Source organism: Salmo salar, chromosome ssa06 (genome assembly GCF_905237065.1).
Source record: "Salmo salar chromosome ssa06, Ssal_v3.1, whole genome shotgun sequence".
NCBI lineage: Eukaryota > Metazoa > Chordata > Actinopteri > Salmoniformes > Salmonidae > Salmo > Salmo salar.
In genome coordinates, this window is record NC_059447.1 from 8,175,081 (window position 1) to 8,202,614 (window position 27,534).

General features: G+C 45.7%; 1 protein-coding gene across 2 annotated transcripts in view; it reads left to right on the forward strand.

The window, feature by feature from the left end:
- LOC106606251 (rho GDP-dissociation inhibitor 2) overlaps nucleotides 1-27,534 on the forward strand; it is an 89,235-nt gene that overhangs the window by 23,683 nt on the left and 38,018 nt on the right. Inside the window, exons 1-3 of one of the 2 annotated variants that reach the window (XM_045719692.1) lie at nucleotides 1,535-1,801; nucleotides 11,835-12,008; nucleotides 18,799-18,882. In XM_045719692.1, the coding sequence (XP_045575648.1) occupies nucleotides 1,729-1,801; nucleotides 11,835-12,008; nucleotides 18,799-18,882 (331 nt within the window). In that variant the 5' untranslated portion in view covers nucleotides 1,535-1,728. Of the gene's footprint in view, nucleotides 1-1,534; nucleotides 1,802-11,834; nucleotides 12,009-18,798; nucleotides 18,883-27,534 lie in introns of those variants that run through there. The other variant, XM_045719693.1, reaches the window with a different exon arrangement.

The window sequence follows — 27,534 nt, forward strand, 5'->3', positions numbered from 1 at the left end:
TAATGACTGTGTGGGAGATGCAGAAGAGAGAGAGAGGGTAATGACTGTGTGAGAGATGCAGGAGAGAGAGAGAAGGTAATGACTGTGAGAGAGATGCAGGAGAGAGAGGGGGTAATGACTGTGTGAGAGATGCAGGAGAGAGAGAGAGGGTAATGACTGTGTGAGAGATGCAGGAGAGAGAGAGGGTAATGACTGTGAGAGATGCAGGAGAGAGAGGGTAATGACTGTGAGAGATACAGGAGAGAGAGAGAGAGGGTAATGACTGTGAGAGATGCAGGAGAGAGAGAGAAGGTAATGACTGTGAGAGAGATGCAGGAGAGAGAGGGGGTAATGACTGTGTGAGAGATGCAGGAGAGAGAGAGGGTAATGACTGTGTGAGAGATGCAGGAGAGAGAGAGAGGGTAATGACTGTGTGAGAGATGCAGGAGAGAGAGAGAGAGGTAATGACTGTGTGAGAGATGCAGGAGAGAGAGAGAGAGGGTAATGACTGTGTGAGAGATGCAGAAGAGAGAGAGAGGGGTAATGACTGTGTGAGAGATGCAGGACAGAGAGAGAGGGTAATGACTGTGTGAGAGATGCAGGAGAGAGAGAGAGGGTAATGACTGTGTGAGAGATGCAGGAGAGAGAGAGAGAGAGAGAGAGGGTAATGACTGTGTGAGAGATGCAGAAGAGATAGAAAGGTTGAATAAAGGTAGTGAGAGGGAGAACAGACATTTGATGAAAAAGTAATACATAGAGGAATAGAGAGGGAGGGAGGAGAGTGGATGGAGGGAGGAGAAGGAGAGTGATTGGAGAGGGAAGAGAGGGAGATTGGATGGCGAGGGAGGAGAGGGAGAGTGGATGGAGCGGGAGAGTGGATGGAGCGGGAGAGTGGATGGAGAGGGAGAGTGGATGGAGCGGGAGGAGAGGGAGAGTGGATGGAGAGGGAGGGTGGATGGAGAGGGAGAGTGGCTTGTGTACTGAGGAAGAAAAAAAAGAGAGCATGAGAGTGAGTAGGAGAAAGGGAGTGAACGAAAGCAAGCGAGCGAGAGAGGGAGGGAGGGTGGGAAAGGGGGAAAGATGAGCTCATTGCAGTCTCTGGGCTGGTGACTGAAGGGGGGAGGAGAGGATGGAGGGAGAGGAGGAGGAGAGGAGGCAGAGGTTTAGCTACTTCTGTCTGAGAATCGATAGCTATCGTCTGCATACTGGAATGGCATCTCCAGCACACAATACTGCAGACAGGGCTAGCATCTCTAACTAAATACAAATTGGAATTAACATTTCTACTTTAGCATCTTAAGCTAACTGAATATGATTTTCAAAATTAGCCGTTAGCATTTCCAATATAAATCAATAGAGGACTTAGTCAATGACATCATCGGTCTCTCTATGCTACCGTGCTAGCTTACACATTTTGTAGGGAGACGGCACAGACACTCCTTCCTCTCTCCCTCTCTCTCTTTCTCTCTCTCTCCCTCTCTCTGACTCGCTCCCTCTGCTTCACACATGCTCCATCCCTCTCTCATCCCCACCCACACCCAAGGATTCTCCCTCTCTCTCTCTCTCTCTCTCTGTCGATATCTGTCTTTTTAGGAGAAGGGATGCTTGTTTCATTCCTCTGTTTGAAAGGACTCTTTTTGATGCTGTAGACTTGAAAGCGTTTGTGTGCTGGTTACTTTGCCCTACCTGTGGAGGATCCCGGTAGTCAGCCAGCCTCTGGAGCGTGTGTAGCCCCCAGCCGCAGCCACCATGCTGGGCTTGGATGTGTGTGAGTTTGGGGGTCAGGTTCTGGAGCTTCTCTGGCTAACCATGTGTTACCAAGGTAACAACACTGCCTTTTATGCTGTTTTACCTGTGTGTGTGTGTGTGTGTGTGTGTGTGTGTGAGCTGTGTCAGATGCCTGATCAGCTGTATTGATTAGTGTTATTGTAGTGTGTGTGTGTGTGTGTGTGTGTTATATATATACAGTGGGGAGAACAAGTATTTGATACAATGCCGATTTTGCAGGTTTTCCTACTTACAAAGCATGTAGAGGTCTGTCATTTTTATCATAGGTACACTTCAACTGCGAGAGACGGAATCTAAAACAAAAATCCAGAAAATCACATTGTATGATTTATAAGTAATTAATTTGCATTTTATTGCATGACATAAGTATTTGATCACCTACCAACCAGTAAGAATTCCGGCTCTCACAGACCTGTTCGTTTTTCTTTAAGAAGCCCTCCTGTTCTCCACTCATTACCTGTATTAACTGCACCTGTTTGAACTCGTTACCTGTATAAAAGACACCTGTCCACACACTCAATCAAACAGACTCCAACCTCTCCACAATGGCCAAGACCAGAGAGCTGTGTAAGGACATCAGGGATAAAATTGTAGACCTGCACAAGGCTGGGATGGGCTACAGGACAATAGGCAAGCAGCTTGGTGAGAAGGCAACTGTTGGCGCAATTATTAGAAAATGGAAGAAGTTCAAGATGACGGTCAATCACCCTCGGTCTGGGGCTCCATGCAAGATCTCACCTCGTGGGGCATCAATGATCATGAGGAAGGTGAGGGATCAGCCCAGAACTACACGGCAGGACCTGGTCAATGACCTGAAGAGAGCTGGGACCACAGTCTCAAAGAAAACCATTAGTAACACACTACGCCGTCATGGATTAAAATCCTGCAGCGCACGCAAGGTCCCCCTGCTCAAGCCAGCGCATGTTCAGGCCCGTTTGAAGTTTGCCAATGAACATCTGAATGATCCAGAGGAGGAATGGGAGAAGGTCATGTGATTTGATGAGACAAAAATAAAGCTTTTTGGTCTAAACTCCACTCGCCGTGTTTGGAGGAAGAAGAAGGATGAGTTACAACCCCAAGAGCACCATCCCAACCGTGAAGCATGGAGGTGGAAACATCATTCTTTGGGGATGCTTTTCTGCAAAGGGGACAGGACGACTGCACCGTATTGAGGGGAGAATGGATGGGGCCATGTATCGCAAGATCTTGGCCAACAACCTCCTTCCCTCAGTAAGCGCATTGAAGATGGGTCGTGGCTGGGTCTTCCAGCATGACAACGACCCGAAACACACAGCCAGGGCAACTAAGGAGTGGCTCCATAAGCAGCATCTCAAGGTCCTGGAGTGGCCTAGCCAGTCTCCAGACCTGAACCCAATAGAAAATCTTTGGAGGGAGCTGAAAGTCCGTATTGCCCAGCGACAGCCCCGAAACCTGAAGGATCTGGAGAAGGTCAGAATGGAGGAGTGGTCCAAAATCCCTGCTGCAGTGAGTGAAAACCTGGTCAAGAACTACAGGAAACGTATGATCCCTGTAATTGCAAACAAAGGTTTCTGTACCAAATATTAAGTTCTGCTTTTCTCATGTATCAAATACTTATGTCATGCAATAAAATGCAAATTAATTACTTATAAATCATACAATGTGATTTTCTGGATTTTTGTTTTAGATTCCGTCTCTCACAGTTGAAGTGTACCTATGATAAAAATGACAGACCTCTACATGCTTTGTAAGTAGGAAAACCTGCAAAATCGGCAGTGTATCAAATACTTGTTCTCCCCACTGTATATATATGATCAGTCTCTAGGTGGTTGGAGATGGTTTTATGTTTGATAAGACAAGCCAAAGGTGGTCCATATTGTATTGATCCTGTGTCCTTTGTGGTGTGTGTGTGTGTGTGTGTTGTTGTGTGTTGTGGTGTGTTGTGGTGTGTGTGTGTTGTGTTGTTGTGGTGTGTGTGTGTTGTGTGTGTGTGTTGTGTGTGTGTGTGTGTTGTGGTGTGTGTGTGTTGTGGTGTCTGTTGTAATTGTACGTCTCAGATCTTGTTGTATCAGGGCTTTTCTGTTCACACACTCCTAGTTGTCTGCCAATTGGGCGTATGTTTGTGTGTTTGTGTGTGTCTGTTAGCTGAATGATGTCACCACATTTACCCACCCCCCCGTCAAAAGTGATGGATGAGATTGTGTGTGAGTGTGGGGGGGACAGGGGCAGACACATGTTACACTGAGTGAATCAATTAGACGGCATGTTTTCCCCAAGGTGTTGGTGTAGATGTGTTTGTCCGTTCTGTGTTGGTGTAGATGTGTTTGTCCGTTCTGTGTTGGTGTAGATGTGTTTGTCCGTTCTGTGTTGGTGTAGATGTGTTTGTCCGTTCTGTGTTGGTGTAGATGTGTTTGTTCATTCTGTGTTGGTGTAGATGTGTTTGTTCGTTCTGTGTTGGTGTAGATGTGTTTGTTCGTTCTGTGTTGGTGTAGATGTGTTTGTTCGTTCTGTGTTGGTGTAGATGTGTTTGTTCGTTCTGTGTTGGTGTAGATGCGTGTGTTCGTTCATGTGTGTGTACTCCGCCCCATTGCCTTCTGAGTGTATCCAGTAAAATGCACTGGCCCATGTGACAGTCTCATGAAGGGACATGAGAGACACAGAGAGAGAGACACAGAGAGAGAGAGAGACACAGAGAGAGAGAGAGAGAGAGACACAGAGAGAGAGAGAGAGACACAGAGAGAGAGAGAGACACAGAGAGAGAGAGAGAGACACAGAGAGAGAGAGACACAGAGAGAGAGAGAGACACAGAGAGAGAGAGACACAGAGAGAGAGAGAGACACAGAGAGAGAGAGACACAGAGAGAGAGAGACACAGAGAGAGAGAGACACAGAGAGAGAGAGACACAGAGAGAGAGAGAGAGAGAGACACAGAGAGAGAGAGAGACACAGAGAGAGAGAGAGAGACACAGAGAGAGAGAGAGAGACACAGAGAGAGAGAGAGAGAGACACAGAGAGAGAGAGAGAGAAGAGAGAGAGACACAGAGAGAGAGAGAGACACAGAGAGAGAGTCGGAGACTAATATCCTCCTTACGACATACAGTATTACAACCAACCTTCAGTGGGGGAAAAAAGTATTTGATCCCCTGCTGATTTTGTACGTTTGCCCACTGACAAAGAAAGGATCAGTCTATAATTTTAATGGTAGGTTTATTTGAACAGTGAGAGACGGAATAACAACAAAAATATCCAGAAAAACGCATGTCGAAAATGTTATAAAATGATTTCCATTTTAATGAGGGAAATAAGTATTTGACCCCTCTGCAAAACATGACTTAGTACTTGGTGGCAAAACCCTTGTTGGCAATCACAGAGGTCAGATGTTTCTTGTAGTTGGCCACCAGGTTTGCACACATCTCAGGAGGGATTTTGTCCCACTCCTCTTTGCAGATCTTCTCCAAGTCATTAAGGTTTCGAGGCTGACGTTTGGCAACTCGAACCTTCAGCTCCCTCCACAGATTTTCTATGGGATTAAGGTCTGGAGACTGGCGAGGCCACTCCAGGACCTTAATGTGCTTCTTCTTGAGCTGCTCCTTTGTTGCCTTGGCCGTGTGTTTTGGGTCATTGTCATGCTGGAATACCCATCCACGACCCATTTTCAATGCCCTGGCTGAGGGAAGGAGGTTCTCACCCAAGATTTGACGGTACATAGCCCCGTCCATCGTCCCTTTGATGCGGTGAAGTTGTCCTGTCCCCTTAGCAGAAAAACACCCCCAAAGCATAATGTTTCCACCTCCGTGTTTGACGGTGGGGATGGTGTTCTTGGAGTCATTCTTCCTCCTCCAAACACGGCGAGTTGAGTTGATGCCAAAAAGCTCCATTTTGGTCTCATCTAACAACAACACTTTCACCAGTTGTCCTCTGAATCATTCAGATGTTCATTGGCATTCTTCAGACGAGCATGTATATGTATTCTTGAGCAGGGGGACCTTGCGGGCGCTGCAGGATTTCAGTCCTTCACGGCGTAGTGTGTTACCAATTGTTTTCTTGGTGACTATGGTCCCAGCTGCCTTGAGATCATTGACAAGGTCCTCCCGTGTAGTTCTGGGCTGATTCCTCACCGTTCTCATGATCATTGCAACTCCACGAGGTGAGATCTTGCATGGAGCCCCAGGCCGAGGGATATTGACCGTTCATTTGTGTTTCTTCCATTTGCGAATAATCGCACCAACTGTTGTCGCCTTCTCACCAAGCTGCTTGGCGATGGTCTTGAAGCCCATTCCAGCCTTGTGTAGGTCTACAATCTTGTCCCTGACATCCTTGGCCATGGTGGAGAGCTTGGAATCTGATTGATTGATTGCTTCTGTGGACAGGTGTCTTTTATACAGGTAACCAACTGAGATAAGGAGCACTACCTTTAAGAGTGTGCTCCTAATCTCAGCTCGTTACCTGTATAAAAGACACCTGGGAGCCAGAAATCTTTCTAATTGAGAGGGGGTCAAATACTTATTTCCCTCATTCAAATGCAAATTAATTTATAACATTTTTGACATGTGTTTTTCTGGATATTTTTGTTGTTATTCTGTCTCTCACTGTTCAAATAAACCTACCATTAAAATTATAGACTGATCATTTCTTTGTCAGTGGGCAAACGTACAAAATCAGCAGGGGATCAAATATACTACTCAAAAAAATAAAGGGAACACTTAAACAACACATCCTAGATCTGAATGAAAGAAATAATCTTATTAAATACTTTTTTCTTTACATAGTTGAATGTGCTGACAACAAAATCACACAAAAATAATCAATGTAAATCCAATTTATCAACCCATGGAGGTCTGGATTTGGAGTCACACTCAAAATTAAAGTGGAAAACCACACTACAGGCTGATGCAACTTTGATGTAATGTCCTTAAAACAAGTCAAAATGAGGCTCAGTAGTGTGTGTGCCCTCCACGTGCCTGTATGACCTCCCTACAGCGCCTGGGCATGCTCCTGATGAGGTGGCGGATGGTCTCCTGAGGGATCTCCTCCCAGACCTGGACTAAAGCATCCGCCAACTCCTGGACAGTCTGTGGTGCAACGTGGCATTGGTGGATGGAGCGAGACATGATGTCCCAGATGTGCTCAATTGGATTCAGGTCTGGGGAACGGGCGGGCCAGTCCATAGCATCAATGCCTTCCTCTTGCAGGAACTGCTGACACACTCCAGCCACATGAGGTCTAGCATTGTCTTGCATTAGGAGGAACCCAGGGCCAACCGCACCAGCATATGGTCTCACAAGGGGTCTGAGGATCTCATCTCGGTACCTAATGGCAGTCAGGCTACCTCTGGCGAGCCCATGGAGGGCTGTGCGGCCCCCCAAAGAAATGCCACCCCACACCATGACTGACCCACCGCCAAACCGGTCATGCTGGAGGATGTTGCAGGCAGCAGAACGTTCTCCACGGCGTCTCCAGACTCTGTCACGTCTGTCACGTGCTCAGTGTGAACCTGCTTTCATCTGTGAAGAGCACAGGGCGCCAGTGGCCAATTTGCCAATCTTGGTGTTCTCTGGCAAATGCCAAACGTCCTGCACGGTGTTAGGCTGTAAGCACAACCCCCACCTGTGGACGTCAGGCCCTCATACCACCCTCATGGAGTCTGTTTCTGACCATTTGAGCAGACACATGCACATTTGTGGCCTGCTGGAGGTCATTTTGCATTGCTCTGGCAGTGCTTCTCCTGCTCCTCCTTGCACAAAGGCGGAGGTAGCGGTCCTGCTGCTGGGTTGTTGCCCTCCTACGGCCTCCTCCACGTCTCCTGATGTACTGGCCTGTCTCCTGGTAGCGCCTCCATGCTCTGGACACTACGCTGACAGACACAGCAAACCTTCTTGCCACAGCTCGCATTGATGTGCCATCCTGGATGAGCTGCACTACCTGAGCCACTTGTGTGGGTTGTAGACTCCGTCTCATGCTACCACTAGAGTGAAAGCACCGCCAGCATTCAAAAGTGACCAAAACATCAGCCAGGAAGCATAGGAACTGAGAAGTGGTCTGTGGTCCCCACCTGCAGAACCACTCCTTTATTGGGGGTGTCTTGCTAATTGCCTATAATTTCCACCGTTGTCTATTCCATTTGCACAACAGCGTGTGAAATGTATTGTCAATCAGTGTTGCTTCCTAAGTGGACAGTTAATTTCACAGAAGTGTGATTGACTTGGAGTTACATTGTGTTGTTTAAGTGTTCCCTTTATTTTTTTGAGCAGTGTACTTTTTTCCCCCACTGTACTACTGTGTGTGTGTGTGTGTGCCTGTGTGTGTGCCTTTGTGTGTGCCTGTGTGTGAGAGTGTCAGTGTGTGTTTGAGAGCACCTGCCTGTGTGTGTGTGTGTGTGTGTGTGTGTGCCTGTGTGTGAGAGTGTCAGTGTGTGTTTGTGAGCACCTGCCTGTGTGTGTGTCAGTGTGTGTTTGTGTGTGAGAGTGTCAGTGTGTGTGTGTCAGTGTGTGAGAGTGTCAGTGTGTGAGAGTGTCAGTATGTGTTTTTCTGTGTGAGAGTGTCAGTTTGTGTGTGTTTGTGTGTGAGAGTGTCAGTTTGTGTGTGTTTGTGTGTGAGAGTGTTTGTGTGTGAGAGTGTCAGTGTGTGTTTGTGTGTGTTTGTGTGTGAGAGTGTCAGTGTGTGTTTGTGTGTGAGAGTGTCAGTGTGTGTTTGTGTGTGAGAGTGTCAGTGTGTGTCTGTGTGTGAGAGTGTCAGTGTGTGTCTGTGTGTGAGAGTGTCAGTGTGTGTCAGTGTGTGAGAGTGTCAGTGTGTGTCAGTGTGTGAGAGTGTCAGTGTGTGTCAGTGTGTGTCAGTGTGTGAGAGTGTCAGTGTGTGTTTGTGTGTGAGAGTGTCAGTGTGTGTCTGTGTGTGAGAGTGTCAGTGTGTGTCAGTGTGTGAGAGTGTCAGTGTGTGTCAGTGTGTGTCAGTGTGTGAGAGTGTCAGTGTGTGTTTGTGTGTGTTTGCGTGTGAGAGTGTCAGTGTGTGTTTGTGTTTGTACCTGAGGGGACCCCGACCCCCACCATCTCCTTATCTCTGTTTGAGGCCGTCATTGTAAATAACATTTGTTCTTCATCAACCCTTCGCTAAGCCCCGCCCCAGAACCAATCACAACATTCCAATGGACAGCAACTGCCGTCGCCACTTCGGACAAGCTCATGGCATGAAAGGCAGTGAGGGTTATGGCAAAACAAAGAGTTTTATTTAAGAAATAATGCGTTTAAATGTGCAAATAGTTGAACAGTGCACCAGGGGTACTGGGATTCCTGGTCTGTTAATGGAGTATTATGTTTTAATACTTTTGTTACATCGTTGCTCAGCTGGTTAGCTAGCTCACTTAAAATAACTTTTTTTCTCAAAATGTACACAAAACAACAAAACAATTCACGCAAACAGTAGGACTCAGTCAGTAAGACTTGTTTGTAGTCAGTTGGACTCAGTTGTAGTCAGTAGAGCTCAGTTGTAGTCAGTAGGACTCAGTTGTAGTCAGTAGGACTCAGTCAGTAAGACTTGTTTGTAGTCAGTTGGACTCAGTTGTAGTCAGTAGAACTCAGTTGTAGTCAGTAGGACTCAGTCAGTAAGACTTGGTTGTAGTCAGTTGGACTCAGTTGTAGTCAGTAGAACTCAGTTGTAGTCAGTAGAATGCAGTTGTAGTCAGTAGGACTCAGTTGTAGTCAGTAGGACTCAGTCAGTAAGACTTGGTTGTAGTCAGTTGGACTCAGTTGTAGTCAGTAGAACTCAGTTGTAGTCAGTAGGACTCAGTTGTAGTCAGTAGGACTCAGTCAGTAAGACTTGTTTGTAGTCAGTTTGACTCAGTTGTAGTCAGTAGAACTCAGTTGTAGTCAGTAGAATGCAGTTGTAGTCAGTAGGACTCAGTTGTAGTCAGTAGGACTCAGTCAGTAAGACTTGTTTGTAGTCAGTTTGACTCAGTTGTAGTCAGTAGAACTCAGTTGTAGTCAGTAGGACTCAGTCAGTAAGACTTGTTTGTAGTCAGTTTGACTCAGTTGTAGTCAGTAGAACTCAGTTGTAGTCAGTAGGACTCAGTCAGTAAGACTTGTTTGTAGTCAGTTTGACTCAGTTGTAGTCAGTAGAACTCAGTTGTAGTCAGTAGGACTCAGTCAGTAAGACTTGTTTGTAGTGAGTTTGACTCAGTTGTAGTCAGTCAGCTGTAGGTTGTTTTAGTAATGCCCCACTGTTGATCCTCTTCTACTTCCTCATATTGTGTTGTGTCATGAGGCTTGAGCCATGATGTTTATTGGACAGGATAGAGATACAGAAATAGGAAGTAGATCAGAGTTTGACCGCTCCAGCACCCCAGGCAGTGGGCCATTTAACCTCGTTCCCTTATTCTGTGTACTGACTGAGTTAGTGGATACTTCCTCAAGTGAAACCATTGAAATCAGATACCAAGTGATTTATAGAGGTAAAAGAGTCATTGTTTATCTTCATGGTATGGACATTATCACTATAGTGATGTCATGTTATTTAATTATTTTTTAAGTGGTTGCCATGGAGACTGAGAGAGAAAGAGAGCAGCTTATTCGGCCCTGGTCGTCTAGGAGACGCTGTAAATAACAGACACTCAGGAGAGAACACACACACACACCTATCTATCCTCCATGGGGAGTTGACCCCATCTAGACAGGTGGAAGGCATTATGTCATCCTGTAGTGTGTGTGTGTTTGTCCATGTGCGTGCACATGTGTGTTTTCAGAGCTGGTCTGTTCTACATAATTAACCATACAAACAACTCTATATCCCACCACAAGCTGTTAAACAGCTAACCACTTACAGTACTCTATTCACTGTAAGAAACCTTTAGTAACAACAGGGTGATCAAATGAAGGTCCTACATCTGTAACCTGTAGCAAACAACAGGGTGATCAAATGAAGGTCCTACATCTGTAACCTGTAGCAAACAACAGGGTGGTCAAATGAGGGTCCTACATCTGTAACCTGTAGCAAACAACAGGGTGATCAAATGAAGGTCCTACATCTGTAACCTGTAGCAAACAACAGGGTGATCAAATGAAGGTCCTACATCTGTAACCTGTAGCAAACAACAGGGTGATCAAATGAAGGTCCTACATCTGTAACCTGTAGAAACAACAGGGTGATCAAATGAAGGTCCTACATCTGTAACCTGTAGCAAACAACAGGGTGATCAAATGAAGGTCCTACATCTGTAACCTGTAGAAACAACAGGGTGATCAAATGAAGGTCCTACATCTGTAACCTGTAGAAACAACAGGGTGATCAAATGAAGGTCCTACATCTGTAACCTGTAGCAACAATGCTTTTCTCCTCCGACAATACAACATGTGATTCAAAGAGTGTGTGGCAGATATCAAAACTCTTCCTGGTAGGATAGACTTGTGCTTCCTCGCCAAAAGGAGTCTGTTTAGGAGGGGAGACAGACGTTCTTCTGTTTGCCTATTAACAAACTGACACACTCCTCAACCAGTTATCGGTTTCCGGGTCATGGAGGAGAGAGGAGAGAGGGTGGAGGACAGGCTTTTGCCCAAATGAGAAAAGGCCAGAGAGTAAGACAGAGAGGGACAGAGCGAGAAAGACAGAGAGGGACAGAGCGAGAAAGACAGAGAGGGACAGAGCGAGAAAGACAGAGAGGGACAGAGCGAGAAAGACAGAGAGGGACAGAGCGAGAAAGACAGAGGGACAGAGCGAGAAAGACAGAGAGGGACAGAGCGAGAAAGACAGAGAGGGACAGAGCGAGAAAGACAGAGAGGGACAGAGCGAGAAAGACAGAGAGGGACAGAGCGAGAAAGACAGAGAGGGACAGAGCGAGAAAGACAGAGAGGGACAGAGCGAGACAGACAGAGAGGGACAGAGCGAGAAAGACAGAGAGGGACAGAGCGAGAAAGACAGAGAGGGACAGAGCGAGAAAGACAGATAGGGACAGAGCGAGAAAGACAGATATGGAGAAAGAGAGTGAGAGAGAAAGACAGAGATGGACAGAGAGAAAGAGAGTGAGAGAGAGGGATAGAGAGAGAAAGACAGAGAAAGAGAGATGCAGGGTCCCTGATTGTGTTGATACCCTGTGTTCCCATGCAGGTTTGATGGCGGATAAGGAGGAGAAGCCTGTGGGAGAGGAGGAGGACGAGACAGACCTGAACTACACTCCTCCAGCCCAGAAGAGCCTGCAGGAAATACAGGAACTAGACAAGGATGATGAGAGTCTCAGGAAATACAAACAGACTCTACTAGGAGCTGGACCAGTGGTGGCAGGTCAGTGTGTCTTACTGTGGTCAGTGTGTCTTACTGTGTTGCTGTGGTCAGTGTGTGTTACTGTGTTACTGTGGTCAGTGTGTCTTACTGTGTTACTGTGGTCAGTGTGTCTTACTGTGTCTTACTGTGTTACTGTGGTCAGTGTGTGTTACTGTGTCTTACTGTGTTGCTGTGGTCAGTGTGTCTTACTGTGTTACTGTGGTCAGTGTGTGTTACTGTGTCTTACTGTGTTGCTGTGGTCAGTGTGTCTTACTGTGTTACTGTGGTCAGTGTGTGTTACTGTGTCTTACTGTGTTGCTGTGGTCAGTGTGTCTTACTGTGTCTTACTGTGTTACTGTGGTCAGTGTGTGTTACTGTGTCTTATTGTGTTACTGTGGTCAGTGTGTCTTACTGTGTCTTACTGTGTTGCTGTGGTCAGTGTGTGTTACTGTGGTCAGTGTGTCTTACTGTGTTACTGTGGTCAGTGTGTCTTACTGTGTTACTGTGGTCAGTGTGTCTTACTGTGTCTTACTGTGTTGCTGTGGTCAGTGTGTCTTACTGTGTCTTACTGTGTTACTGTGGTCAGTGTGTGTTACTGTGTCTTACTGTGTTGCTGTGGTCAGTGTGTCTTACTGTGTCTTACTGTGTTACTGTGGTCAGTGTGTCTTACTGTGTCTTACTGTGTTACTGTGGTCAGTGTGTGTTACTGTCTCACTGTGTTGCTGTGGTCAGTGTGTCTTACTGTGTCTTACTGTGTTACTGTGGTCAGTGTGTGTTACTGTGTCTTACTGTGTTACCGTGGTCAGTGTGTGTTACTGTGTCTTACTGTGTTGCTGTGGTCAGTGTGTGTTACTGTGTTACTGTGGTCAGTGTGTCTTACTGTGTTACTGTGGTCAGTGTGTGTTACTGTGTCTTACTGTGTTGCTGTGGTCAGTGTGTCTTACTGTGTCTTACTGTGTTGCTGTAGTCAGTGTGTCTTACTGTGTCTTACTGTGTTACTGTGGTCAGTGTGTCTTACTGTGTTGCTGTGGTCAGTGTGTCTTACTGTGTCTTACTGTTACTGTGGTCAGTGTGTGTTACTGTGTCTTACTGTGTTGCTGTGGTCAGTGTGTGTTACTGTGTTACTATGGTCAGTGTGTCTTACTGTGTTGCTGTGGTCAGTGTGTGTTACTGTGTTACTGTGGTCAGTGTGTGTTACTGTGTCTTACTGTGTTGCTGTGGTCAGTGTGTCTTACTGTGTCTTACTGTGTTACTGTGGTCAGTGTGTGTTACTGTGTCTTACTGTGTTGCTGTGGTCAGTGTGTGTTACTGTGTCTTACTGTGTTGCTGTGGTCAGTGTGTGTTACTGTGTCTTACTGTGTTACTGTGGTCAGTGTGTGTTACTGTGTCTTACTGTGTTACTGTGGTCAGTGTGTCTTACTGTGTCTTACTGTGTTACTGTGGTCAGTGTGTGTTACTGTGGTCAGTGTGTCTTACTGTCTCACTGTGTTACTGTGGTCAGTGTGTTACTGTGGTCAGTGTGTCTTACTGTGTCTTACTGTGTTACTGTGGTCAGTGTGTTACTGTGTCTTACTGTGTTACTGTGGTCAGTGTGTCTTACTGTGTCTTACTGTGTTACTGTGGTCAGTGTGTCTTACTGTGTCTTACTGTGTTACTGTGGTCAGTGTGTCTTACTGTGTCTTACTGTGTTACTGTGGTCAGTGTGTGTTACTGTGGTCAGTGTGTCTTACTGTGTCTTACTGTGTTACTGTGGTCAGTGTGTCTTACTGTGTCTTACTGTGTTACTGTGGTCAGTGTGTGTTACTGTGTCTTACTGTGTTGCTGTGGTCAGTGTGTCTTACTGTGTCTTACTGTGTTACTGTGGTCAGTGTGTGTTACTGTGTCTTATTGTGTTACTGTGGTCAGTGTGTCTTACTGTGTCTTACTGTGTTGCTGTGGTCAGTGTGTGTTACTGTGGTCAGTGTGTCTTACTGTGTTACTGTGGTCAGTGTGTCTTACTGTGTTACTGTGGTCAGTGTGTCTTACTGTGTTACTGTGGTCAGTGTGTGTTACTGTGTCTTACTGTGTTGCTGTGGTCAGTGTGTCTTACTGTGTTACTGTGGTCAGTGTGTCTTACTGTGTCTTACTGTGTTACTGTGGTCAGTGTGTCTTACTGTGTCTTACTGTGTTACTGTGGTCAGTGTGTGTTACTGTGTCTTACTGTGTTACCGTGGTCAGTGTGTGTTACTGTGTCTTACTGTGTTGCTGTGGTCAGTGTGTGTTACTGTGTTACTGTGGTCAGTGTGTCTTACTGTGTTACTGTGGTCAGTGTGTGTTACTGTGTCTTACTGTGTTGCTGTGGTCAGTGTGTCTTACTGTGTCTTACTGTGTTGCTGTAGTCAGTGTGTCTTACTGTGTCTTACTGTGTTGCTGTGGTCAGTGTGTGTTACTGTGGTCAGTGTGTCTTACTGTCTCACTGTGTTACTGTGGTCAGTGTGTTACTGTGGTCAGTGTGTCTTACTGTGTCTTACTGTGTTACTGTGGTCAGTGTGTTACTGTGTCTTACTGTGTTACTGTGGTCAGTGTGTCTTACTGTGTCTTACTGTGTTACTGTGGTCAGTGTGTCTTACTGTGTCTTACTGTGTTACTGTGGTCAGTGTGTCTTACTGTGTCTTACTGTGTTACTGTGGTCAGTGTGTGTTACTGTGGTCAGTGTGTCTTACTGTGTTACTGTGGTCAGTGTGTGTTACTGTGTCTTACTGTGTTACTGTGGTCAGTGTGTCTTACTGTGTCTTACTGTGTTACTGTGGTCAGTGTGTGTTACTGTGTCTTACTGTGTTGCTGTGGTCAGTGTGTCTTACTGTGTCTTACTGTGTTACTGTGGTCAGTGTGTGTTACTGTGTCTTATTGTGTTACTGTGGTCAGTGTGTCTTACTGTGTCTTACTGTGTTGCTGTGGTCAGTGTGTGTTACTGTGGTCAGTGTGTCTTACTGTGTTACTGTGGTCAGTGTGTCTTACTGTGTTACTGTGGTCAGTGTGTCTTACTGTGTCTTACTGTGTTGCTGTGGTCAGTGTGTCTTACTGTGTCTTACTGTGTTACTGTGGTCAGTGTTTGTTACTGTGTCTTACTGTGTTGCTGTGGTCAGTGTGTCTTACTGTGTCTTACTGTGTTACTGTGGTCAGTGTGTCTTACTGTGTCTTACTGTGTTACTGTGGTCAGTGTGTGTTACTGTGTCTTACTGTGTTACCGTGGTCAGTGTGTGTTACTGTGTCTTACTGTGTTGCTGTGGTCAGTGTGTGTTACTGTGTTACTGTGGTCAGTGTGTCTTACTGTGTTACTGTGGTCAGTGTGTGTTACTGTGTCTTACTGTGTTGCTGTGGTCAGTGTGTCTTACTGTGTCTTACTGTGTTGCTGTAGTCAGTGTGTCTTACTGTGTCTTACTGTGTTGCTGTGGTCAGTGTGTCTTACTGTGTTACTGTGGTCAGTGTGTGTTACTGTGTCTTACTGTGTTGCTGTGGTCAGTGTGTGTTACTGTGTCTTACTGTGTTACTGTGGTCAGTGTGTGTTACTGTGTTACTATGGTCAGTGTGTCTTACTGTGTTGCTGTGGTCAGTGTGTGTTACTGTGTTACTGTGGTCAGTGTGTGTTACTGTGTCTTACTGTGTTGCTGTGGTCAGTGTGTGTTACTGTGTCTTACTGTGTTACTGTGGTCAGTGTGTGTTACTGTGTCTTACTGTGTTGCTGTGGTCAGTGTGTGTTACTGTGTCTTACTGTGTTGCTGTGGTCAGTGTGTGTTACTGTGTCTTACTGTGTTACTGTGGTCAGTGTGTCTTACTGTGTCTTACTGTGTTACTGTGGTCAGTGTGTGTTACTGTGGTCAGTGTGTCTTACTGTGTTACTGTGGTCAGTGTGTCTTACTGTGTTACTGTGGTCAGTGTGTCTTACTGTGTCTTACTGTGTTGCTGTGGTCAGTGTGTCTTACTGTGTCTTACTGTGTTACTGTGGTCAGTGTGTGTTACTGTGTCTTACTGTGTTGCTGTGGTCAGTGTGTCTTACTGTGTCTTACTGTGTTACTGTGGTCAGTGTGTCTTACTGTGTCTTACTGTGTTACTGTGGTCAGTGTGTCTTACTGTGTTACTGTGGTCAGTGTGTGTTACTGTGTCTTACTGTGTTACCGTGGTCAGTGTGTGTTACTGTGTCTTACTGTGTTGCTGTGGTCAGTGTGTGTTACTGTGTTACTGTGGTCAGTGTGTCTTACTGTGTTACTGTGGTCAGTGTGTGTTACTGTGTCTTACTGTGTTGCTGTGGTCAGTGTGTCTTACTGTGTCTTACTGTGTTGCTGTAGTCAGTGTGTCTTACTGTGTCTTACTGTGTTGCTGTGGTCAGTGTGTCTTACTGTGTTACTGTGGTCAGTGTGTGTTACTGTGTCTTACTGTGTTGCTGTGGTCAGTGTGTGTTACTGTGTCTTACTGTGTTACTGTGGTCAGTGTGTGTTACTGTGTTACTATGGTCAGTGTGTCTTACTGTGTTGCTGTGGTCAGTGTGTGTTACTGTGTTACTGTGGTCAGTGTGTGTTACTGTGTCTTACTGTGTTGCTGTGGTCAGTGTGTGTTACTGTGTCTTACTGTGTTACTGTGGTCAGTGTGTGTTACTGTGTCTTACTGTGTTGCTGTGGTCAGTGTGTGTTACTGTGTCTTACTGTGTTGCTGTGGTCAGTGTGTGTTACTGTGTCTTACTGTGTTACTGTGGTCAGTGTGTCTTACTGTGTCTTACTGTGTTACTGTGGTCAGTGTGTGTTACTGTGGTCAGTGTGTCTTACTGTCTCACTGTGTTACTGTGGTCAGTGTGTTACTGTGGTCAGTGTGTCTTACTGTGTCTTACTGTGTTACTGTGGTCAGTGTGTTACTGTGTCTTACTGTGTTACTGTGATCAGTGTGTCTTACTGTGTCTTACTGTGTTACTGTGGTCAGTGTGTCTTACTGTGTCTTACTGTGTTACTGTGGTCAGTGTGTGTTACTGTGGTCAGTGTGTCTTACTGTGTTACTGTGGTCAGTGTGTGTTACTGTGTCTTACTGTGTTACTGTGGTCAGTGTGTCTTACTGTGTTACTGTGGTCAGTGTGTCTTACTGTGTTACTGTGGTCAGTGTGTCTTACTGTGTTACTGTGGTCAGTGTGTCTTACTGTGTTACTGTGGTCAGTGTGTCTTACTGTGTTACTGTGGTCAGTGTGTCTTACTGTGTTACTGTGGTCAGTGTGTGTTACTGTGGTCAGTGTGTGTTACTGTGGTCAGTGTGTGTTACTGTGTTGCTGTGGTCAGTGTGTCTTACTGTGTTACTGTGGTCAGTGTGTGTTACTGTGTCTTACTGTGTTGCTGTGGTCAGTGTGTCTTACTGTGTTACTGTGGTCAGTGTGTCTTACTGTGTCTTACTGTGTTGCTGTGGTCAGTGTGTGTTACTGTGTCTTACTGTGTTGCTGTGGTCAGTGTGTGTTACTGTGTCTTACTGTGTTACTGTGGTCAGTGTGTGTTACTGTGTTACTGTGGTCAGTGTGTGTTACTGTGTTACTGTGGTCAGTGTGTGTTACTGTGGTCAGTGTGTGTTACTGTGTCTTACTGTGTTACTGTGGTCAGTGTGTGTTACTGTGGTCAGTGTGTGTTACTGTGTCTTACTGTGTTACTGTGGTCAGTGTGTTTTACTGTGTGTGTGCTTTGTAGCAATTGACATGGAATCACTTCTATTGCAAGGCACAGTAATGTTAGTTCTGGGCCCTGCATCAAAGACCACAGTAATGTTAGTTCTGGGCCCTGCATCAAAGACCACAGTAATGTTGGTACTGGGCCCTGCATCAAAGACCACAGTAATGTTAGTTCTGGGCCCTGCATCAAAGACCACAGTAATGTTAGTTCTGGGCCCTGCTTCAAAGACCACAGTAATGTTAGTACTGGGCCCTGCATCAAAGACCACAGTAATGTTGGTACTGGGCCCTGCATCAAAGACCACAGTAATGTTAGTTCTGGGCCCTGCATCAAAGACCACAGTAATGTTAGTTCTGGGCCCTGCATCAAAGACCACATTAATGTTAGTACTGGGCCCTGCATCAAAGACCACAGTAATGTTAGTTCTGGGCCCTGCATCAAAGACCACAGTAATGTTAGTTCTGGGCCCTGCATCAAAGACCACAGTAATGTTGGTACTGGGCCCTGCATCAAAGACCACAGTAATGTTAGTTCTGGGCCCTGCATCAAAGACCACAGTAAGGTTGGTACTGGGCCCTGCATCAAAGACCACAGTAATGTTAGTTCTGGGCCCTGCATCAAAGACCACAGTAATGTTAGTTCTGGGCCCTGCATCAAAGACCACACTAATGTTGGTACTGGGCCCTGCATCAAAGACCACAGTAATGTTAGTAATGCTGTCTAATACAGTTGATTTATCCTGGTATCTGGTGTTACTGCTGCTGTAATAATCCTCTGTCTAATAGAGTTGATTCATCCTGGTATCTGGTGTTACTGCTGCTGTAATAATCCTCTGTCTAATAGAGTTGATTCATCCTGGTATCTGGTGTTACTGCTGCTGTAATAATCCTCTGTCTAATAGAGTTGATTCATCCTGGTATCTGGTGTTACTGCTGCTGTAATAATCCTCTGTCTAATAGAGTTGATTCATCCTGGTATCTGGTGTTACTGCTGCTGTAATAATCCTCTGTCTAATAGAGTTGATTCATCCTGGTATCTGGTGTTACTGCTGCATTAATAATAGCTATAACTCAATATTACCAACAAGAACACACACACACACCTTCTCTGAACCATCTCTCTGTGTGTTTTTTCAGACCCGACCATTCCCAATGTCCAGGTCACCAGACTGACCCTGATGTGCGACCAAGCACCTGGTCCTATCACCATGGACCTCTCAGGTAAATACCACTCCTTTATCCCTGGTCAGATCACCATCGACCTCTCAGGTAAATACCACTCCTTTATCCCTGGTCCTATCACCATGGACCTCTCAGGTAAATACCACTCCTTTATCCCTGGTCAGATCACCATGGACCTCTCAGGTAAATACCACTCCTTTATCCCTGGTCTGATCACCATGGACCTCTCAAGTAAATACCACTCCTTTATCCCTGGTCCCATCACCATGGACCTCTCAAGTAAATACCACTCCTTTATCCCTGGTCCCATCACCATGGACCTCTCAGGTAAATACCACTCCTTTATCCCTGGTCCTATCACCATGGACCTCTCAGGTAAATACCACAACTTTATCCCTATCCATCCTTTCTCTCATATCTCACCACTATCTCTCCATCCCTCTCCTGTCCTCACTATCTCACCATCCCTCATCCCTCTCCTGCCCTCACTATCTCACCATCCCTCATCCCTCTCCTGCCCTCACTATCTCACCATCCCTCATCCCTCTCCTGCCCTCACTATCTCACCATCCCTTATCCCTCTCCTGCCCTCACTATCTCGCCATCCCTCCATCCCTCTCCTGCCCTCACTATCTCTCCATCCCTCCATCCCTCTCCTGCCCTCACTATCTCTCCATCCCTCTCCGGGCCTCACTAACTCTCCTTCCCTCCATCCCTATCCTGCCCTCACTATCTCTCCATCCCTCCATCCCTATCCTGCCCTCACTATCTCTCCATCCCTCCATCCCTATCCTGCCCTCACTATCTCTCCATCCCTCCATCCCTCTCCTGCCCTCACTATATCTCCATCCCCATCCTGCCCTCACTATATCTCCATCCCTCCATCCCCATCCTGCCCTCACTATATCTCCATCCCTCCATCCCCATCCTGCCCTCACTATATCTCCATCTCTCCATCCCCATCCTGCCCTCACTATATCTCCATCCCTCCATCCCCATCCTGCCCTCACTATCTCTCCATCCCTCTCCTGCACTCACTATCTCTCCATCCCTCCATCCCTCTCCTGCCCTCACTATCTCTCCATCCCTCTCCTGCCCTCACTATCTCTCCATCTATTATGTGTAACTCTCTGAATTCAGTGTAGTGGGATGAGGCTCCAATATGAATGAATTCAGTGGTGGGATTCGGCTCCAATATGAATGAATTCAGTGTAGTGGGATGTGGCTGCAATATGAATGAATTCAGTTGTGGGATGAGGCTCCAATATGAATGAATTCAGTGGTGGGATGAGGCTCCAATATGAATGAATTCAGTGTAGTGGGATGAGGCTCCAATATGAATGAATTCAGTGGTGGGATGAGGCTCCAATATGAATGAATTCAGTGTAGTGGGATGAGGCTCCAATATGAATGAATTCAGTGGTGGGATGAGGCTCCAATATGAATGAATTCAGTGGTGGGATGTGGCTCCAATATGAATGAATTCAGTGGTGGGATGAGGCTCCAATATGAATGAATTCAGTGGTGGGATGAGGCTCCAATATGAATGAATTCAGTGGTGGGATGTGGCTCCAATATGAATGAATTCAGTGGTGGGATGTGGCTCCAATATGAATGAATTCAGTGGTGGGATGTGGCTCCAATATGAATGAATTCAGTGTAGTGGGATGAGGCTCCAATATGAATGAATTCAGTGGTGGGATGAGGCTCCAATATGAATTAATTCAGTGGTGGGATGAGGCTCCAATATGAATGAATTCAGTGGTGCGATGTGGCTCCAATATGAATGAATTCAGTGAATTGGGATGATGCTCCAATATGAATGAATTCAGTGTAGTGGGATGAGGCTCCAATATGAATGAATTCAGTGGTGGGATGAGGCTCCAATATGAATGAATTCAGTGGTGGGATGAGGCTCCAATATGAATGAATTCAGTTGTGGGATGTGACTCCAATATGAATGAATTCAGTGGTGTGATGAGGCTCCAATATGAATGAATTCAGTGGTGGGATGAGGCTCCAATATGAATGAATTCAGTGTAGTGGGATGTGGCTCCAATATGAATGAATTCAGTGTAGTGGGATGTGGCTCCAATATGAATGAATTCAGTGGTGTGATGAGGCTCCAATATGAATGCATTCAGTAGTGTGATGAGGCTCCAATATGAATGAATTCAGTGGTGGGATGTGGCTCCAATATGAATGAATTTAGTGTAGTGGGATGTGGCTCCAATATGAATGAATTTAGTGGTGGGATGTGGCTCCAATATGAATGAATTGAGTTGTGGGATGTGGCTCCAATATGAATGAATTCAGTGTAGTGGGATGAGGCTCCAATATGCATGAATTCAGTGTAGTGGGAGGAGGCTCCAATATGAATGAATTCAGTTGTGGGATGTGGCTCCAATATGAATGAATTCAGTGGTGGGATGAGGCTCCAATATGAATGAATTCAGTGGTGGGATGAGGCTCCAATATGAATGAATTCAGTGGTGGGATGAGGCTCCAATATGAATGAATTCTGTAGTGGGATGAGGCTCCAATATGAATGAATTCAGTGGTGGGATGAGGCTCCAATATGAATGAATTCAGTGGTGGGATGAGGCTCCAATATGAATGAATTCAGTGGTGGGATGAGGCTCCAATATGAATGAATTCAGTGTAGTGGGATGAGGCTCCAATATGCATGAATTCAGTGGTGGGATGAGGCTCCAATATGAATGAATTCAGTGTAGTGGGATGTGGCTCCAATATGAATGAATTCAGTTGTGGGATGTGGCTCCAATATGAATGAATTCAGTGTAGTGGGATGAGGCTCCAATATGAATGAATTCAGTGGTGGGATGAGGCTCCAATATGAATTAATTCAGTGGTGCGATGAGGCTCCAATATGAATGAATTCTATTGTGGGATGTGGCTCCAATATGAATGAATTCAGTGGTGTGATGAGGCTCCAATATGAATGAATTCAGTAGTGGGATGTGGCTCCAATATGAATGAATTCAGTGGTGGGATGAGGCTCCAATATGAATGAATTCAGTGTAGTGGGATGAGGCTCCAATATGAATGAATTCAGTGTAGTGGGATGAGGCTCCAATATGAATGAATTCAGTGGTGGGATGTGGCTCCAATATGAATGAATTCAGTGGTGGGATGTGGCTCCAATATGAATGAATTCAGTGGTGGGATGTGGCTCCAATATGAATGAATTCAGTGGTGGGATGAGGCTCCAATATGAATGAATTCAGTGGTGGGATGTGGCTCCAATATGAATGAATTCAGTGTAGTGGGATGAGGCTCCAATATGAATGAATTCAGTGGTGGGATGAGGCTCCAATATGAATGAATTCTATTGTGGGATGTGGCTCCAATATGAATGAATTCAGTGGTGGGATGAGGCTCCAATATGAATGAATTCAGTGGTGGGATGTGGCTCCAATATGAATGAATTCAGTGGTGGGATGTGGCTCCAATATGAATGAATTCAGTGGTGGGATGAGGCTCCAATATGAATGAATTCAGTGGTGGGATGTGGCTCCAATATGAATGAATTCAGTGGTGGGATGTGGCTCCAATATGAATGAATTCAGTGGTGGGATGTGGCTCCAATATGAATGAATTCAGTGGTGGGATGTGGCTCCAATATGAATGAATTCAGTGGTGGGATGTGGCTCCAATATGAATGAATTCAGTGTAGTGGGATGAGGCTCCAATATGAATGAATTCAGTGTAGTGGGATGAGGCTCCAATATGAATGAATTCAGTGGTGGGATGAGGCTCCAATATGAATTAATTCTATTGTGGGATGAGGCTCCAATATGAATGAATTCAGTGGTGGGATGAGATTCCAATATGAATGAATTCAGTGGTGAGATGAGGCTCCAATATGAATGAATTCAGTGGTGGGATGAGGCTCCAATATGAATGAATTCAGTGGTGGGATGAGGGTATGTATGGTTTTGTTCCACTGTTATTCTGGGATGGAGAAAGACCAGGCGCTGGATCCTGTTCTTGGGGACTGTGTATGCACTGGTGGGTGTATCTGTCTGTCTGTGTCTGTATGTGGATATACAGTAACTGAATGTGTGTGTGTGTGTGTGTGTGTGTGTGTGTGTGTGTGTGTGTGTGTGTGTGTGTGTGTGTGTGTGGCCATGATGATGTCATCCTCCCATAGAGCCGGAGACTGTGGAGGACCGTGTGTGTGGTGTCTGGTGGGTGTGTTGGGCGGGTGGGTGGGTGATTGTGTGGGTGGGTGGGTGCGGAGGGGCTTCCCTCGAATGAGATGATATCTAGGTATACACCACTATCTTCTATTTCACAAAGGACAACCAACACACACACACACACACACACACACACACACACACACACACACACACACACACACACACACACACACACACACATACAAATACAAACAGACTGAGACAAATAGGAAAGGTCACCTGGTTGCTAGGCGATAGAACCATCCGAGAGAGAGAGAAACAGAGAGAGAGAGCTGCACAGAGAGGCAGAGAGAGAGAGATGTAGCGAGAGCTCCAGAGAGAGATTGAGACTTTTGTATATTATCTACTTCACTTGCTTTGGCAATGTTAACATGTGTTTCCCATGCCAATAAAGCCCCTTGAATTGAATTGAGAGAGATAGAGAGAGGTAGAGAGAGAGGTAGAGAGAGATGCAGAGTGAGAGAGAGAGAGAGATGCAGAGTGAGAGAGAGAGAGAGATGCAGAGTGAGAGAGAGAGAGAGATGCAGAGTGAGAGAGAGAGATGCAGAGTTAGAGAGAGAGATGCAGAGTGAGAGAGAGAGAGATGCAGATTGAGAGAGAGCGAGAGATGCAGAGAGAGAGAGAGAGAGATGCAGAGAGAGAGAGAGATGCAGAGTGAGAGAGTGAGAGAGACGCAGAGTGAGAGAGTGAGAGAGACGCAGAGTGAGAGAGTGAGAGAGACGCAGAGTGAGAGAGTGAGAGAGACGCAGAGTGAGAGAGACGCAGAGTGAGAGAGTGAGAGAGACGCAGAGTGAGAGAGTGAGAGAGACGCAGAGTGAGAGAGTGAGAGAGACGCAGAGTGAGAGAGTGAGAGAGACGCAGAGTGAGTGAGAGAGACGCAGAGTGAGACGCAGAGTGAGAGAGAGAGACGCAGAGTGAGAGAGAGAGAGACGCAGAGTGAGAGAGAGAGAGACGCAGAGTGAGAGAGAGAGACGCAGAGTGAGAGAGAGAGACGCAGAGTGAGAGAGAGAGACGCAGAGAGAGAGACGCAGTGAGAGAGCTGCAGAGAGATGCAGTGAGAGAGAGAGATGCAGAGAGAGAGAGATGCAGAGAGAGAGAGAGCGTTAGAGAGAGAGCGTTAGAGAGAGAGGTACAGAGAGAGAGGTACACAGAGATAGAGGCAGAGAGAGCGAGTTAGAGAGAGAGATACAGAGAGAGGTATACAGAGATAGAGGCAGAGAGAGCGAGTTAGAGAGAGAGATACAGAGAGAGGTATACAGAGATAGAGGCAGAGAGAGAGAGATACAGAGAGAGAGAGAGAGAGAGAGATACAGAGAGAGAGAGAGAGATACAGAGAGAGAGAGATACACAGCGATAGAGGCAGAGCGAGAGAGCAGCGTCTGTGACGGTTCCCTACAACATGTATAAGCTAGCACAGTAGCATAGAGAGACCGATGCTGTAATGTAGATACTTCATAGAGTTGGCTTAACTAATGTTGGACCACAGATAGCTCTTCATCATTACGTTATACAGTACATAATGCCGCCTAGAGTTTGAGAGCTAGATCAGAGCTAGCTAACAAGCTTGTGAGCAGAGCGGCACCAACATTTTTATAAAAACACGTTTTTAGAGTTAAAAAAACAACAATGTGTAACGTGATAACGATAGTATTCTTAATTAGCATTGAAAAAGTTAATCCATTCTTCTCTAATTAAAAATCTCTCCTTAATTTCTGAATCACCCTTGTAACGTCAGTAGCTACAGTAGACTAAGCTTCAGAAGGGCAGAGGGAGGGGGAGGGGCAGCTGGCCTACACACTCACACACTGGTAAAGATGTTCAGCTGGCATGCAGGCAGACACTGGAATACATTTCTGAGTGACAGAGGGTTTGAAAAAATGCACGGAACTTAAAATAATGTTATAAACTGTTTCCCATGCTTTTAAAATAATGTTTCTGTTCCGGAACGGTATAGTTACATTTTGTTCTCGGTTCTGGTTCTGTTCCTCAATTTTTTTTCTTCGTTTTTCAGATTTGTTCCCTGAGCCGGTTCCAACCCTTGATTCTTACATACTGTAGGTATTTTTCTTGTTCAAGTTGGATAGGGCAGTGTGAAGTGCAAAGGCGATTGCGTCGTCCGTAGATCTGTTGGGGCAGTATGTGAATTGTAGTGTGTCTAGGTTGTCAGGTTAGGTGGAGGTGATCCTTAACTAGTCTCTCAAAGCACTTCATGATGACAGAAGTGAGTGCTGCGGGGCGATAGTCATTAAGTTCAGTTACCTTCGCTTTCTTGGGTACAGGACATCTTGAAGCATCGATTGAAAGGCCTTTGATGCCTCTCGTACATGACAGTACACCGTAAAATAGAAAACTTAATTTTCCTGAAGAATAGTGCGCTTGCTTCAAGTCCATTTTTATTTGTCAGGTGTCGAATACAACAGCTGTAGCCCTTACCGTGAAATGCTTACTTACAAGCCCGTAACCAACAATGTGTAGTTTAAAAAAAGTAAGTAACAAAATATTTGGTAAAACAATTAATAAAAAATACAATAAAAAACAAATATAATTAAAAGTAACACAATAAAATAACAATAATATACAGTGAGGGAAAAAAGTATTTGATCCCCTGCTGATTTTGTATGTATGCCCACTGACAAAGAAATGATCAGTCTATAATTTTAATGGTAGGTTTATTTGAGACAGAATAACAACAAAAAAATCCTGAAAAACGCATGTCAAAAATGTTATAAATTTGATTTGCATTTTAATGAGGGAAATAAGTATTTGACCCCCTCTCAATCAGAAAGATTTCTGGCTCCCAGGTGTCTTTTATACAGGTAACGAGCTGAGATTAGGAGCACACTCTTAAAGGGAGTGCTCCTAATCTCAGTTTGTTACCTGTATAAAAGACACCTGTCCACAGAAGCAATCAATCAATCAGATTCCAAGCTCTCCACCATGGCCAAGACCAAAGAGCTCTCCAAGGATGTCAGGGACAAGATTGTAGACCTACACAAGGCTGGAATGGGCTTCAAGACCATCGCCAAGCAGCTTGGTGAGAAGGTGACAACAGTTGGTGCGATTATTCGCAAATGGAAGAAACACAAAAGAACGGTCAATCTCCCTCGGCCTGGGGCTCCATGCAAGATCTCACCTCGTGGAGTTGCAATGATCATGAGAACGGTGAGGAATCAGCCCAGAACTACACGGGAGGATCTTGTCAATGATCTCAAGGCAGCTGGGACCATAGTCACCAAGAAAACAATTGGTAACACACTACGCCGTGAAGGACTCAAATCCTGCAGCGCCCGCAAGGTCCCCCTGCTCAATAAAGCACATATACATGCCCGTCTGAAGTTTGCCAATGAACATCTGAATGATTCAGAGGACAACTGGGTGAAAGTGTTATGGTCAGATGAGACAAAATGGAGCTCTTTGGCATCAACTCAACTCGCTGTGTTTAGAGGACGAGGAATGCTGCCTATGACCCCAAGAACACCATCCCCACCATCAAACATGGAGGTGGAAACATTATGCTTTGGGGATGTTTTTCTGCTAAGGGGACAGGACAACTTCACCGCATCAAAGGGACGATGGACGGGGCCATGTACCGTCAAATCTTGGGTGAGAACCTCCTTCCCTCAGCCAGGGCATTGAAAATGGGTCGTGGTTGGGTATTCCAGCATGACAATGACCCAAAACACACGGCCAAGGCAACAAAGCAGAGGCTTAAGAAGAAGCACATTAAGGTCCTGGAGTGGCCTAGCCAGTCTCCAGACCTTAATCCCATAGAAAATCTGTGGAGGGAGCTGAAGGTTCGAGTTGCCAAACATCAGCCTCGAAACCTTAATGACTTGGAGAAGATCTGCAAAGAGGAGTGGGACAAAATCCCTTCTGAGATGTGTGCAAACCTGGTGGCCAACTACAAGAAACGTCTGACCTCTGTGATTGCCAACAAGGGTTTTGCCACCAAGTACTAAGTCATGTTTTGCAGAGGGGTCAAATACTTATTTCCCTCATTTAAAATGCAAATCAATTTATAACATTTTTAACATGCGTTTTTCTGGATATTTTTGTTGTTATTCGGTCTCTCACTGTTCAAATAAACCTACCATTAAAATTATAGACTGATCATTTCTTTGTCAGTGGGCAAACGTACAAAATCAGCAGGGGATCAAATACTTTTTTCCCCCACTGTAGATATCAGGAGTCAAGGTAAGATCCAGATGCAGACCGTGTTGAAGTAACAACATTTATTACAGCAACGGGCAAAGGTTCAGGACGGCAGGCAGGCTCAGGTCAGGCAGAGGTCGGTAATCCAGAGGTGGGGCAAAGGTTCAGGATGGCAGGCAGGCTCAGGGTAAGGGGTAGGCAGAGTGGTCAGGCGGGCAGGTTCAGGGTCAGGACAGGCAAGGGTCAAACACCAGGAGGACGAGAAAAGAGAGACTGGGGAAAAGCAGGAGCTGATACAAAAACGCTGGTTGAC